The sequence below is a fragment of the Lonchura striata genome, chromosome 18 (assembly GCF_046129695.1).
Source record: "Lonchura striata isolate bLonStr1 chromosome 18, bLonStr1.mat, whole genome shotgun sequence".
NCBI classification, from domain to species: domain Eukaryota; kingdom Metazoa; phylum Chordata; class Aves; order Passeriformes; family Estrildidae; genus Lonchura; species Lonchura striata.
Window position 1 is genome coordinate 11,983,474 of NC_134620.1, and position 14,884 is coordinate 11,998,357.

General features: G+C 41.6%; 1 protein-coding gene across 1 annotated transcript; it reads left to right on the forward strand.

Annotated features, from left to right (window-relative positions):
* The first annotated feature begins 376 nt into the window (after positions 1-376).
* Positions 377-14,335, forward strand: PPP1CC (protein phosphatase 1 catalytic subunit gamma). The gene is made up of 7 exons (XM_021544633.3): positions 377-541; positions 9,385-9,516; positions 10,524-10,754; positions 11,875-11,979; positions 12,937-13,160; positions 13,558-13,692; positions 14,122-14,335. Exons 1-7 carry the CDS (start codon positions 487-489, stop codon positions 14,209-14,211), a joined length of 972 nt encoding a protein of 323 aa, XP_021400308.1. The 5' UTR covers positions 377-486; the 3' UTR covers positions 14,212-14,335.
* The last annotated feature ends 549 nt before the right edge of the window (positions 14,336-14,884 follow it).

Sequence of the window (14,884 nt, forward strand, 5' to 3'; positions counted from 1 at the left end):
CTGAATGTTACACTCCTCGGTGACATGGTCTAGGTGACATAATGCTGTTCGGTTATAGGCTGGACTCGACGATCTCGCAGCTCTTTTCCATCCTAATGGATCCTGGCACCCTGCGACCGCCACCACTGATTCTGTCGCGACACCGGGAGGCGGCACCGCCGCACTACTTCCCGTCCCGGGAGCGGCAGGATCCCGCGAACCGGGCCGCATCACCGCGCCCGCTCTTCCCGCCCGGCCTATGAAGGGTTTCCGACGGGCCGCGTCGCGCTCGTTCGTATCCGTGCGCCAGGCGAGCCCGCTGAGGGGACGGCGGCCATTTTGTTCAGCGCTGGCTCTGTGCTGAGGGGGCGGGGGGGGGAGCGGAGGGAGCGAGGCGAGGCGCAGAGCAGGAAAAGGGCAAAAACGAGACAGAACGAGGAGCGCAGTCGGGCCGGCCAAGCCGCGAGCGGAGCGGCGGGGAGGGCTCCGCCCGGCCGCTGAGAGGCGATGGCGGATATAGACAAGCTCAACATCGACAGCATCATCCAACGGCTGCTGGAGGGTGAGGGTCGGGGACGGCGCGGTTGGGGGGGCGATGCGCCCGGCAGGTCTGAGGGGGCACTAAAATGGAGGGGCGAGAGGCGCTTTGTCTGCCTGGGGTCGCCGCCTCCCCGCCTGGCTCGCCCCAACTTTCCCCTCAGCCCGTGTGGGTTTCCGAGGCGTTTCTGCCTTTTGATCCCCCGGTGCAATGCTGGGACCAGCCGGCTGCCCCCTTCTCGTCCCTTGCGGTTCTAAGGGGATGCTTAATCTAGTCCTGTGGTGGAATGAGGGGATGCTTAATCTAGTAGTATTTCGTAGGAAGGGCTTTGAAAAAGCCTGGGGTGTTCTCTTGCCTTTCACGCATACACATGGGATCAGTGCATGGCTGGGTAGTGGCGGGGCTCTGGAAATAAGACTCGGCTTGTTTAAAGAGTGTTGAGGCAGCTTTTCAGCAAGTCGGGAGGAGACTGCCGTGGGTTTCAGTGTATGCTGGCTTTAGCTTTGATTAGCTGCTTGCATTAAAGCTGCCACAGGATTTTGGCTCTTAATTCGTAACATATGGTGGGATTTTAGGTGTGAATAGAGGGTTGGGGTTTGGTGTTTCAGACAGTCTGAAAAAGGGCTTATTGTCTGCTATTGTTGGTGCTTTGGGATGAAAAGAGTTGCCTGGGAGTTTGTAAATCAAGGGAAAACCTGGAAGTTGCAGGGGGTGTCTCCAGCATCATCCCTTCGCTTGCAGGGATCAGCACTGGGCTGGGATCGACTGATTTTGGGGCAAAAGACTGAGAAGCTGCCAATGACAAATTCTCTTCCAGGCATCAAGGAAAAGCATAATTATTCAAAGAAAGAAGCTATGCTGATCCAGCCTCACTTCACGTGTGCCAGGGCAGCATCTCATCTGGACTTACTCTTGAAAAGCTTGGTCAGGGATTTAACTTTTTACCATTTGGCACACAGTCAGCTGAGATGGTGCTGAGAAAAATGATGAAGAAATGTCTTTTCTTGCACACTTTTCCTTCTTACAGGATTTTGCTTGTGTAATGCTTAGATAGCAAAAGGTCAGGCAGAGGAACAGAAATTCTACTCTAGAAAATTGGAGTTAAAAAATCCTGTAGATGAATTATGGGATTACTGAATAAGTAAAAGTAAATGGGGTTTTTCCTCTGATCCGGTTTGGGTTTTGCCTGTTACCAATTTAAACCGCCCTGGTTTCAATTATTTAAAGACTTCCCTTCATAAAGTTAGACCAGGATTTTCCTGAAAATCCAGTAATACAACTTGTAAATGTCAGGTCTCGTATGTCATATGTTTGGTGACATATTAATACATGCTCAGTTGAATTGCACTCATTAGTTATAGTTCTTACTGATTTCACTTACTGTAATTAATGCAATATTTCCAAAGTGTGAACTTTAATTTTTAAAAGCATGGCTTAGACCTTTCCTAGAAAGAAATGCAAGTGATTTCTCTGTTTAAAGTTTCAAAAGGTAGTAAGACGTACTATGTCAATGTGTTCTGCTCTTGCTCAGTTTATATCAACATTAGATGGTTGGAGCAGATAAGAATTCATGAATCAGGCTTCAAAAGGTTTACTGACATATTTTAAGAGGTGCTTCGTGCAATTGCAGATGTTACCTGAGGTTGCATCAGCTGCCAGAACTGAAATTAATTTTTTTCCCTTTATTAATACAGCAGCTGGGATTTTGGATGCCTTGAGGCAATGATTGTCTTTCAATATTTAAAACAATTACTGGTGTTAGTAACCTGTGCTAGTGCTTTATTTGTTGATTATTAAATGTCTGTTCTAAATGTCTTTGCCAGACAGAGAGTAATGACTGACCTTTGTGAGTGTCATTTTTATACTTCTTTTTCCTAAAACATGGCTGCATTTCAGCACACACTGCATTTTAGATTTAGATCAAAGAAATTATTGGTTTTCAGTGCAGTTCTGGTAGAACAAGTGCATAATGTTAGTTACACAAAGTGTGGTGTGCCCGTGAGCTCTGTGTCAATACCCCTTTAGACAAGGCTACACACAGATTAAAATCATACTCAGGCATAAAAACACTGCAAAATCTGCTTTAATAATCAGCTCACAAACTGAATTGCCCAAATCCTTGTGCAAGCTGTAATTTTAGAGCTATTTGGTATTTCATTATAGCTCTCTTTAAACTTTAAATACTTACACATTTTTATAGCAGCTAACTTTAGGTGATTTTGGTACTAAAATTTAAAGAGTATGAGCAGGGGGTTTAGCCCTTTCTAAGGGTAACAAACCCCAGCACTAATGAAATACTGGAAATCAGTGGGCAGGTACAGTTAGGTATTTGTTTTATCATGGTCCTTAGCATTGCCCTGTTAGAAGAAGCAGTGAATTGAGTCTAATGGTTGAGGTAGAGTGAAGGGTGAATAATAAATTATTCTTGCTTTTGTCCTTAATAAAGGGTATTAATAATGTATTTGTGAAGGATTTTAGTTGCTTTCTATCCTGACTCCTCTGCTCAACTGACATTATTCCTACTTTTCCCTCAAATAGGGATGTTCTCCCACCCACATTAGGCTATTTAGGTGAAATTATTATCTTTTTCTTTAAAAGGCCTGGAAATATATACTTCAGCTTCTCATTCTAAGGTAAATATTTGAAGAGTCTTCCTTGCTTCAATTGTTTATAGTACAGAACCATTTGGCATTGAGATGTCACCAAAAAAAAAAAAAAAACCCACCACCATTTTTCAGTAGCATTGTTCTCAACCTGGGAAAGCCATTCAGGGAAAACATTGAAAATACTGGTGTGTTTTTTTATTATTATTATTTTTATTTTTCTGTAACCGAATTTGTATTTTTTTCCGTTCTTTACTGATGAGGGTTGTGTCCTGCTAGGAGCAATTTCCTGAGTGCAGCTTGTCTGACTTTGCCAGGTCTGGTAACAGTAATATTCACAAGTATAAGACTTGGAAAGTGTAGTAAGTAACAGTATCCTGCACTGAGTATTGAAATGTTTTTAAGTATCCTTGATATTAGATAAAGGCTCAGATATTGATGGAACTAATTCACCTTCCTGAGGATTAAGAGGGGTCAAATATGAGAGCAAATTTTGCCCCTTCTAGCAGGGGGTACTGAAGGCAGCAACTGCAGCTGTGTGTGCTGAGTCAAAAATTAAAAATACCAGCAGACAAGAAGATGCTAAAAAACTCCTTGTAAGATAAAAAAATCAATGGCACCTGTGTGGTCTTGGGAAGGGTTCCAGGAAATGGCAGAATTCCTGCTTGCCTCAGTGAAGAATGAGTGACAAATCCTGAGACTCCCGGAGTGTGAGCGTGGCTTCCTTTCTGTGTCATGTCAGATGGGCTTCCTATAACTTGAGCCCCTTATCCATTTCCTTCATCTCGTGTGCTGGCAGCTTCTGCAGATAAGCAGGGTCTGCTTTGGAGCTCACAGTCACCTATTTAGAAAACAGGGTTGAAGAGTATTATTCTTACCATGGTAACAATAAATAATGTGTAAAATACCAATTTCAGCATACCTAAATCACCCAAGTTGGAACGTGTTTCTGCAGATCTCTCCTGTGCTGCATCCTCTGCAGGCTCTGTTAAGGGAGAATTGAATAATGAATGGAGGCTACTTTGGATAAAGCCACATGAGGCTACAATGGTGGTAGCCATTCTGAAAACTGAAATCCTGGCTAGTCCTCTAAAATCTGCAAAAATACTCTTGAATCTTAAACATTTCTGTTTATACACCCACAGATTTCTATTCCCAGTAAAGCCTGTTGTAGAGATGTCAAGGAGATATTCTCTCTTAATTTGCTTTAAATGGGGAAAGATTATCATCTACTTATTAAAGTGGATAAGATTTTGCTCACCACAGAGAAGATGTTTTCTCACAAATGCAGTCCTATAAATTTTTTTCACCTTTCTGCTAAGTACAGCATTAATTGGGTCTTCAGGGTTGCTTGTCCTTTAGCTGCATATACTGGGGTAAGAGTGATTCTCAGAGATGTTAATCTGAAATGTCACATTTACTCATGAATGAGTTGGGATGCTGTGATGAAGTTTCTCATAGACAAGCAACACTTTTTGATTTCAAACCATATCATTCTCCCTAGTTTGTGTAGCTTGATGTTAATTGTTTCCTGCTGTGGTGCAGCAGTTGCTATGAATAGGAAATAGAAACTCATAATTCTAAAGAATTACGAATTAGATTCTTATCAATGCCATGGATTCAAATAAGTCTGTGAAATTCTTTGCCTGTTGCCCAGTCAGAGAAGTGGAGGAATTTGTTCCCTCTGTTTGTGAGCAGTGTGAGTAGCTGTTACTCCTCACCTTTCTGCAGTGTGGAAATACGTTACAAGGTGAAAAACTTGTAATCGTGCAGAACCTTCCATTTGATAACACTGCTGTGATCTTTGGACATACTAGAAAGCAGATGAGAACTTTTCAGAGCCTTGTGCACTGAGGAGATGCTTTTCCATTTCAGTTTCGAATTTGAAGAGATCTGATCAAAGCTGGTAGTGCCTGCAGTAAAGTAAAACCTTTTTTACATCAACCACTTTCAAGTTATTTATTCCCTTTGTGCCTATGGTGCAAAACTGACTGTGAAACTGTCATTGGGAACTGCTAAAAACTAGATTAAAACCAACCTGCAGTATTTTTGGAAATGTCACTATGATTGCAGACGTCTTAACATAAAATATGGTGAAACTGAGAGACTTGTTTAATAAGCCAGAAAAAATGAACTGACCTGTAGATAGACTATTTTTCTTAAAACATTTTCTGTAGGAGAACTTGATTCTCACACTTCAGTTGACAGTATTTCAGCTGCTTCTTGTAATGCAATACTGAATGGAAATGAGATGTTTGGATCACTGCGATTTCTGGCATTTTTGAACTTCCTGCTATTTTTGACTACTTCTCTAAGTATCTGTCCCTTTCATATTAACCTTGACTGACGTAAAGGACTGTGTGGCACCAAAGCAAGGATTGGAGAATGCTGGGGGTGGGTTGAGATGTGGGAGTCTGTTGTACTCTGCATGCATATGGTCTCAGACTGGTGTAGATTCTGGATCCCCCAAGCTCCTGACCTATTTATCCTTCCCAAGGAAATGTAGAATAAATTCTCAATGTCAGGCAGTGTTCTGACTCCTGGCAGCTGCAGCTACACCTTGTACTTGCTGTTTGCTTGCTCCAGAATGAGTGGGTACCTCAAGTTCTTGCTTTTCTTCTATTCCTTCCTTTCCCCCTCTGCTGGGCACCTGTCATACTGCTCTGTTTATAGTACACTCATTTTAGAGTTGGTATCTTCTTGTTTCCATCCGTTTCTCCCTGTCTTGGAAGTCAAAGATAATAGTGGACCCCGTGTTCAGAGCAGTGCTTTTGCAAAGATCATCTGGGCTGCAGGGAGGGATTTTTTCCTGTAGTTGTTTCCATCAAGTGGAGATCTTTATTTCTTCGCTTCTCATATTTGTACAGTAAGAAAGATTTTACCTGTTAGAAGACTGCCCAGGCTGGACACTGAAATTGAGGCTCTAGAGAAATCATTTCTAAGAACAGGAGCATCTCTGCCTAAATAGGGTGGGAATATTTTGCTGTCTGGAAATGCTGCAGCAGTGTGTTCAGGCACAAATAAAATACCATTTGAAATGGGCTGAATTTCTCCCCCAAATGATTAATCTTTAGCTTGTTCCACTGTCAGTTCCAGGATGTCATTTCTGAGAGGTTATTTTTTATGCATTGAAAGGGCAAATGTGCCTGTGCAGTACTATTGAGCTGCTCTTTTGACTTCATGACCAAACTGTCAATTAGTATTATATTGTCTGATCTCCACAAGCTGCCTTGTTTTGGTCCAAACCAGAGAAACAAACTGTAAACACAACATATTTTTCATAGTGTTCTATTTTTGTCTTTCTTAGAAGGACTAAGTAACTGGAAGACCCAAAGAAACCTTTTAAAAAGTCATTAAGACTGAATATCCTGCATTTCTGTGCCAGCTCTTTCATTGTGGATGAGAAAATCCTTGCACTAAAAATACAGATTCCTCAAACCAAGATGCACTTCTGCATTTTTGATTTTTCTGAAGCCAAACACGCTTTTGTTTTCCCAGCTTTTCAGGACATACAGGTTAATGTCACAAGAAATGGAACACACTTGTCTCCTCTGTGCAGGTTCCATGTTGGACAAAGCATTGAAAATGTAACTGGCAGGCAGAGCTGAACCAAATTTTCTTGTTCTTTCATCCATGGCAGCTGTCCTAGGGAGTTTGGGAAGTGCAGCAAAGCATCATCTCATTCTGTTGAGGTTTTCTACAGGCAGGTGACTAAAACTGTGAGGATTATACCAGTTCAATAAAAATGTATTGGAAAAACCTAGAAAACCTGTGTCTGAAACAGTGCTCGGATCTTCATTTAATCTTGAGCAAAAATGAGTGCACATGCTTTATTCATGAGCTTTAGTGACTCAGTGCATTGCATAGTCTTTATAATATTTTGTACTTTTTAATTTATGGATGTGAAGTACAGGGTATGGTTTTAGCAATTTCTAAGAAGACCATATCATGGCAAATTAGATTTTTGGCTTCATGGAAAATTAAATACAAGTATTTCATATTATCTAAAAAAAAAAAAAAAAAAGTGAATTGTAAAATCTATGATTAAGTGACCATCAGTTTTATATTTACAATTCAGCCAGTTTATCACTTAATTCTAAAAATTTCTGTTGTCTATTGCTTCTGGATATTTGGCATTTTGAGTAACTTGCTTGTTGCTCAAGAGTCTTTGGAAAATTACTGTATGGATGAAAAAATTACTGCATGGATGAAAAGCCTCATTCGTGATAAACTGCTGTGACAAAGATTTAACTTCCATTTACATGCTTCATTACTCCTGAGATTTTAATGAAAGACATGAAATGCAGTGGTAATTCCAGTGTTGGCATGTAATGTCAGTGGTGAGTGATAACACGTGGGCAGTGAGGAACAGAGGAGCAGGTAGAGCCTGAAAGAGAACACTGTTAAATGTGTGACTTTTGACCTATAGTAATGTCACTGTGAACATCCATTGTCATCTGAGCTGGAGTTTAATTTTGTTTGGGGAAAGGTGGTGTGGTTTAGGGCACTGCCAGTGGCTCTGCAGGGCAGAACCTGCTGGGGTCTCTGGCAGTCAGCGTGCAGGGAAGGATTGCTGTGGCAGCAGCACTGCGAGTGCTGGCAGAGATCACATCCAACGTCATGGATTTCATGGCTGTTACACAGTCATTATCTTATCCAAGTGCACACTCACTGAGCAGTGTTTTCTGTGCTTGATCAGAGGCCTGTGGAAAAGTCAGGAGCTTCTGTGCTAGTGAGAAATTGGAACACAACTGTTTTTTGTTCTTGCTGTTCTTAAAACTTGCCTCGAGCACCCCCAGCCTTTCCCACTGCAGTTCTCACTTGGCTCCATAGAGTGCAGGGCCCACAGTGATGGCAGAGATTTGAGTCATCTGGAGCTTTCAGATTTCTCACTCAGAGGTGAAACAGTAGCAAAGGAATTACACCGAAGTGCCAGCTAGCTACTAAGTTATTCAGGACTTCAGGAAGATAATACTGCATAGTTTTTTGTGCTTGAAAGGATTCAGGCTTGTTGCTAGCTTTTTTTGCAGTTAAAGACCAGACTTTTTTGGATAAGGGCATAGATTCTTCAGTCTCAATGCCATAGAGTTGCTTACAGTAAGTCACCTAACCTGGCAGCCTTAGCAGTGGGGGCATTTTGTTTCTGGAGGTGCTGGCAGAGCGTTTTCAGCCCATCTGAGACTCAGGTTCTTGGTGGTTTGGCTTTGCTGCAGCTGAACCATTGTGGAAGATGAATTCTGCTCTTACTCTTTTTTTTTTTTTTTTTTTTTCTTCAGTCTTACACTATTCTGTGTTGTCACTGGTTTTGACACCAAATAAAAATATAGGCTTCTCCAGTAATGGCATACTCATAAATTTTTTTTAATCCAGTCTTAACCCTTATAAATGCTGTTTCGTGTAATTTGGGCTGTAGTTACAGCACTGCTGCTGTAGAAATATCCTTTTATTTATGGGCAACAGAAATACAAGTGTGGGGCTTGTTCAGGTCAGGCCGATGTCCTTATCCAGAGCAGGAAGGAAAGCTTTAATGGATGCTAAAGGAACAAACTGTCCTGAATTGTTGCAGTGGGGGAGATTGAAGCAGTGATGGAAGGTGTGAAGGATGGGAGTCAGGAGGGGGAAGTGCTTTGGGGCTGGGAGATTGGTTTCCTACTGGCTTGTCTCTTACCCTGCTCAAAGGCAGTGATGATGGCAGCTGCTTTGTCATCATGTTCCAAAACTATTTCCTTACTGTTAGTCCTTACCTTCTAGTCATGTGTGGATTTTTCTTCCCTGTTTTCCAGCTGCAGTGTAGCACGGGGCAATGCTATATTTACTGATCCTGTGGTCTTGTTTAGGTTGGGCTAGGCGATTTGCTGATTTAGGGAAACTTGCACATTTGTTGGTGATTGAGTAGCAGACAGCCTTTGCTCAAGTTCAGACAGCTTCCAGAGAACAAGCACATAACTGCTTCACTAAAAAACAACATGTAAATAGTCACATTGTCCAAGATGGGGCTTGTAGCTAAATAGAACTAAACCAATGCTATTTAAAATGTGACATTTTTAACAGGAGAAGTGTTGAGGCATGAATTCTGTTAAATGAAAGTAAAATGTGACTGGAACAGAACACACTCCCCTTTCCCTGGCACTGCCATTTCACCCCAGCACACCAGTCCTACCCTGGTACCTTCTCATTCAGTGCTGCTCTGGCATTTAGTCAGACTTAAAATAACACCAGGGATGTTGCTGCTTTTGATAGCTGATTTCTGACTCCTCTTGGCAGTGCGAGGATCAAAACCAGGCAAAAACGTCCAACTTCAAGAGAATGAAATTAGAGGACTGTGCTTGAAATCCAGAGAAATCTTCCTGAGTCAGCCTATTCTACTAGAACTTGAAGCTCCACTGAAAATCTGTGGTAAGTACTGTGAGTTTTGGTTTCATCTTGGGGGAGGTGTCAGGTAAATGCAGACCATAAGCAGAGAAAAGTGCCAGATGCTATTTTCACTTACTAACAGTGAAATTAATAAATAATCATAGCAAAAGGCAAAATAAAACCCTGCTGGATATATAGGGCAGAGGAGTGGAGAGGGAGGTAATATGTGGGAATTATTTTGGGACCAAAATAATTCAAACCCAAAAAGCAACTGGTCCAGTTTCACCAGGCTGGGGGAGAGATTCACATGAAGTTTTGGAAAGAAGTTATCAAATAAATGATGTTTGGCCCAATTGTGACTGAACAAGGGGAAACAGTGAGGAACCCAAATATTTTAATGTGCTGCCATGCAAAGCTGAATAGTATTTTGACAGTATTTTAAAATCCAGCTGGAAGGTGGTTTTTTTGGTTTTTTTTTTTTTGTACTGTTTCTTGGAATTACTTTCTAGTTTGGTTTCACCGTATTGCATACAGCAGCACTCATTTTGCACACATGTATATGTCTACTTGTGCTAAAAGAATGAAGAATGTCAACATAAAAGCCTCAATAAATGCAATTTTGAAAGCTTCCAGCACATAGTTTTTTATCCTACTCGAGAACAGATGACTTACTTCAATTTGAAGTAGCTCATTCCGTATTTATTATATTGGTAGTCTAAAATCACAATTTAGTGTTCTGGTTGTCAGAAACAAGCCCATGATTTAAACTAAAGGCAGAAATACCAATTTCATTTTTGATGCAGTTTCCCTGCTAGAATTTGAATTACTGGGTATTTCCAGAAAATCCAGTTGGTTTCTTGGAATCTTGATTTTGTTTTATACATGCAAATATTTTTGTGTAGCTACCATTGCATAGATGTCAAAATGTGATAATTTTAGATAACTTAACTGCTATTTTAAATATGTTATCTAACTGCAAGCTTTTTTTCTTTCTGAAACATCTTTGATTTGTACTTTCACTTAAGTGTCGTGTCTGAATCTCCTTGCAGGTGACATCCATGGACAATACTATGACTTGCTCCGACTCTTTGAATATGGGGGTTTTCCACCAGAGAGCAACTACCTGTTCCTTGGTGATTACGTTGACAGAGGAAAACAATCTTTAGAAACAATTTGTCTTCTATTGGCCTACAAAATTAAATACCCAGAGAATTTTTTCCTCCTCCGAGGGAACCACGAATGTGCCAGCATCAATAGAATTTATGGGTTTTATGATGAATGTAAGTACCAGGCATGTGTGCCTCCGCTGGGGACAGCACAGTGGCAGTGTTGAATGGCTCCTTCCTCACTGGAAATGCCCTCTGTGCTCTTTAGAGGGGTCCTTGGCCTGTTTTAGAGAGGGGAGTCTGTCCTTCCCCTGGCCCTCTTGGAGTCTGATGCTCATGCTACAAGGCAGCAACCAAGTGGGTAATTTTATTTGTTGGCTGCTGTGTTAACTAACAATTCTCACTGGTAAAACTCAGAAGGGCATTGAATGAGAGATGGAGAACTTGATTTGATGTGCACTACAGAGGTTAACTTCTGTTTCATTCATCTGATGATGATATGTACAGATTGTGTGATGAGGGCTGTATGTAGACCTTACCCAAACACAACAAGTAATTTTGTTGTGAAGTAGAAGCCAATGTTCCTGTTTCAAAGGATGTGATTTAATCCAGATAATGTAGAGATGATATTAAATTAATTGTGCACTGAAGCATGTCAGAACTTGTGTGGTGGGACACACTTGGCTTGCAGATGATGACAAGATGTGCGCTCCATGTCTTGTTCTCCTCCTGTGAGGAAACAAAGATGTGTGGTATTTCAGAGTTGTCTCCTCAGAGATTAATCACAGGCTTAGTCATATATCACAAATATGTTCAGGGTTCATATCTGGGAGAGTCCCTTTGAAATTCATAAAACTGTGGCAGTTTTGTTTTTCAGTCCTGTTTCATTTTTCAGTCCTGTTTATTTGCTGAAAGTGAGTTTATGTGGTAAGGCAGAATTTTAAAGAAAATCTGCTTTTCAAGAATTGCTGTCTTCCCCTGAAAAAAATGGCAAATGGCAAGATTTTCTGCAATAGATCAAATTCTCCAAGGGACAATTTGCCAAAGCAGAGTTGAGACTGGAGAGCCTGATTGCCAACTGTTGAACAGACTTATGGTGTCCTTGAAGCTGTGCCACACTGAGAGGCCTTTGCCACTGTCTTTAAACAATTAAATAAGTCAGAAAATATCAATTCTATATTTCTAATGCTGACTTTTTGCAAGTCTCAGTAAAGTTCCAGGCATTTATGTTAGGTTGGTTGTGTTTGTGTTAGAAAAACACATTGACTGGGTTTTTCTCCCCAATCTCTTCTAGGTAAGCGAAGATACAATATTAAACTGTGGAAAACCTTCACAGACTGTTTTAACTGTTTACCAATTGCAGCTATTGTGGATGAGAAAATATTCTGCTGTCATGGGGGTGAGTAGCAGTTCCTTAGATGACGTTTGAGGAACTGGAAAACTCAGTCATGGCAGTTTCATGTTTACATTGCTGAAGCTTCAAAACAGGGATTTTTCTCTGCCTTGGCTCATGTGCGAGGAAGGGTTGGGCTCAATGAGTGTCAGTTTTGTGAATCATGGAGCCAGTTCAGACACAATGATCTGCTCTTCCTTTTCCACCAAAGGCACCTTTAATAGCCTCTCCTTTGGAGTGAGTTCTTGTAGGGGTTTTTTAGACTTAGATGACCAGGAGTCTGATGTCTGTCCTGAAAACATCTGTTTTCACAGAACCAGAGTGGTTTGGGTTGGAAGGCACCCTTGGGGATCAGTCAGTAGAATTCCCCCATCATGGGCAGGGACTCCTGTCTCTAGGTCAGGTTGCTCCAAGCCCTGTATGATCTGATGAGTTTAATTTGTAGAGATTGATTTATGCAGCTTTTTCTGTCATAAAGTACAGATTGCACCTTAAACATTTAAGGTGCAATCTGTACTTTATGACCAGAAACTGAGTCATTAGAGTTGCCCAAGGACTCTCATGAATGGAAAATTGTACAAGATTGGTTTGATATTTTATTTCATCTTGCTGATCATCACAGTGAGCATTCCCTGTGATTCTGGGTGTTCATGCCTTTTTTATTTAACAGCTCTTTTATCAGACACTTGCAAAATATTAGTGAGTTTATTGTAATCCTGTAAAATGTGGAAATGGCCTTGCTTTATCCTGCTTCAAATGAATCTCCTAGAAAGTGACTTCTGTACCAAACACTTTAGAACAAATGCTGGATTTATAAAGTGTCAGTGAATGTTGCCATTGAGCTACATAAAATGGCAGCGGTGAATCACTTTGAATCCAAGTTATTTTTGTCCTGGATGAATGTCAGTGCTGCAGAGCAAAGCTGGACTAAGCTGGGGCCTGCCTGTGTCTTCCTTGTAACAGGTTTGTCACCAGACCTGCAGTCAATGGAGCAGATCAGACGAATCATGCGCCCCACGGATGTACCGGATCAAGGTCTCCTGTGTGATCTCCTGTGGTCTGACCCTGACAAGGATGTCTTGGGCTGGGGTGAAAATGACAGAGGAGTGTCCTTCACTTTTGGTGCTGAAGTGGTTGCTAAGTTTCTCCATAAACATGATTTGGATCTCATATGTAGAGCTCATCAGGTATTTTCATTTTGTACATTAAACCATAGAATAATTTAGGTTTGGGGGACCTGAGGTGGTGATCTGGTCCAGGCCAGGCCAGGCCTGTGTCAGCCCAAGGTGCTGAGGGTCTTGTCCAGCCAAGTTGTAAATATGTGTGAGATTCTCTGAATGTATCCCAGTGTTTAACAGCACTTCTAAGGAACATTTTCATATAAACTCTGACTCTCTTGAACAAAGGTTTTCTCAATGTTAATGGTGAACTGGCTCTTGTGATGCTCCTGTTTAAGTGTAAAAGTTTGAAACTCATGCTCATTAAACATAGACAGGTTTTCAGCTGCTGCCTCTGGAAAAGTTGCTTTGCCACTTTCTCAGGAGGAAGCTGCCCAGAGTAACATCTTTGTTTTTGTCTTTAAAGGTGGTTGAAGATGGATATGAATTTTTTGCAAAAAGACAGTTGGTAACTCTCTTTTCTGCCCCAAATTACTGTGGAGAATTTGATAACGCGGGTGCCATGATGAGCGTGGATGAAACACTAATGTGCTCTTTCCAGGTACAGTATCTGAAGATTTCTCCCTTCTATTTAGTGAGGTTGTACATTAAATTTGTGCTATTTTGAATCAATGTTTTACTGTTAAATAACAGTAAGACTTGTTTCAAATAGATCTTTACAGCTGTCACATGTAGGCAGGGCAGTGCACTCACATCTTCAAAAACATGATAACCCTGTGCTGGTGTGAGTAGGGGAACTGTTTTGTCTGGAATTAAATCACCCAGGCAAAGCAGTTGGCTGTCACCTGCTCCCACTGCTGTGGGCTCTGGAGCAGCTGATCCCACGGCCCAGCCTAGCTCAGAGCAGGAAACACATTGATTTCCTGGCACATTGAGACTTGTCCAGAGCCATGCAGTGCCTTTACCAGTGAATTACTGCTTGACTGGAAGACAGCAAAAACTTTTTGCTAAATGACCCTTCTCTTTTCAGATCTTGAAACCTGCAGAGAAGAAGAAGCCCAATTCCAGCAGACCTGTAACACCTCCCAGGGGCATGATCACAAAACAAGCCAAGAAATAGTCAGTCACTTTGGCACTGCCTTGTTGGGACTTGTATCATAGTCTATAACCTCCATTTTTAAACTTATCATGTGTGCTGTTCAGCTTGCTCAAAATAGATAATGTGTTTGTGGTTTTCCTTTCCATTTGATGAATGGCATTTGCTGGTTGTAACAGCGAATGAAAGACTTTCCTCCCTCCCAGGAAAAGAGTGTGAAAGTCCCCCTGTGTCAGTGTTCCAGCTGCACACTCCACAGCATCTCCCCACCAGCCAGGTAACCGCGGGGCTGGCGGGACCATACCATGAATAGTGTAAATCTTGTTCTTTAGCATCTGAAGAGGGCACTCGTGTGCTGTGAGAGTAGAGATTGTTCCTGTCAGCGATTACATACTGTTTATACAAACCACTGTGAACTTTTTTTATGTTCAATTTTGTTTTAAAGGGATTGCTTTTCATTTAATGTCTTGTCATGTACACGTTAGTTTTATTGCTGTCGACATTAGGAATAACCTTCAACCTTGCCAGCACCACTGGTAGGATGTATATTTAATTCAGACACACATCCCTCTCCGTATACTTCAAATGACAAAGCCATTATTTTAAGTGTTTGCGTCTCCTTCCTGAAGCCAAAGTTCGCTTAGAAACCCATTTGTACACAACCCCCCTGCCAAGTTGGCCGGGCTTCCCATCCACG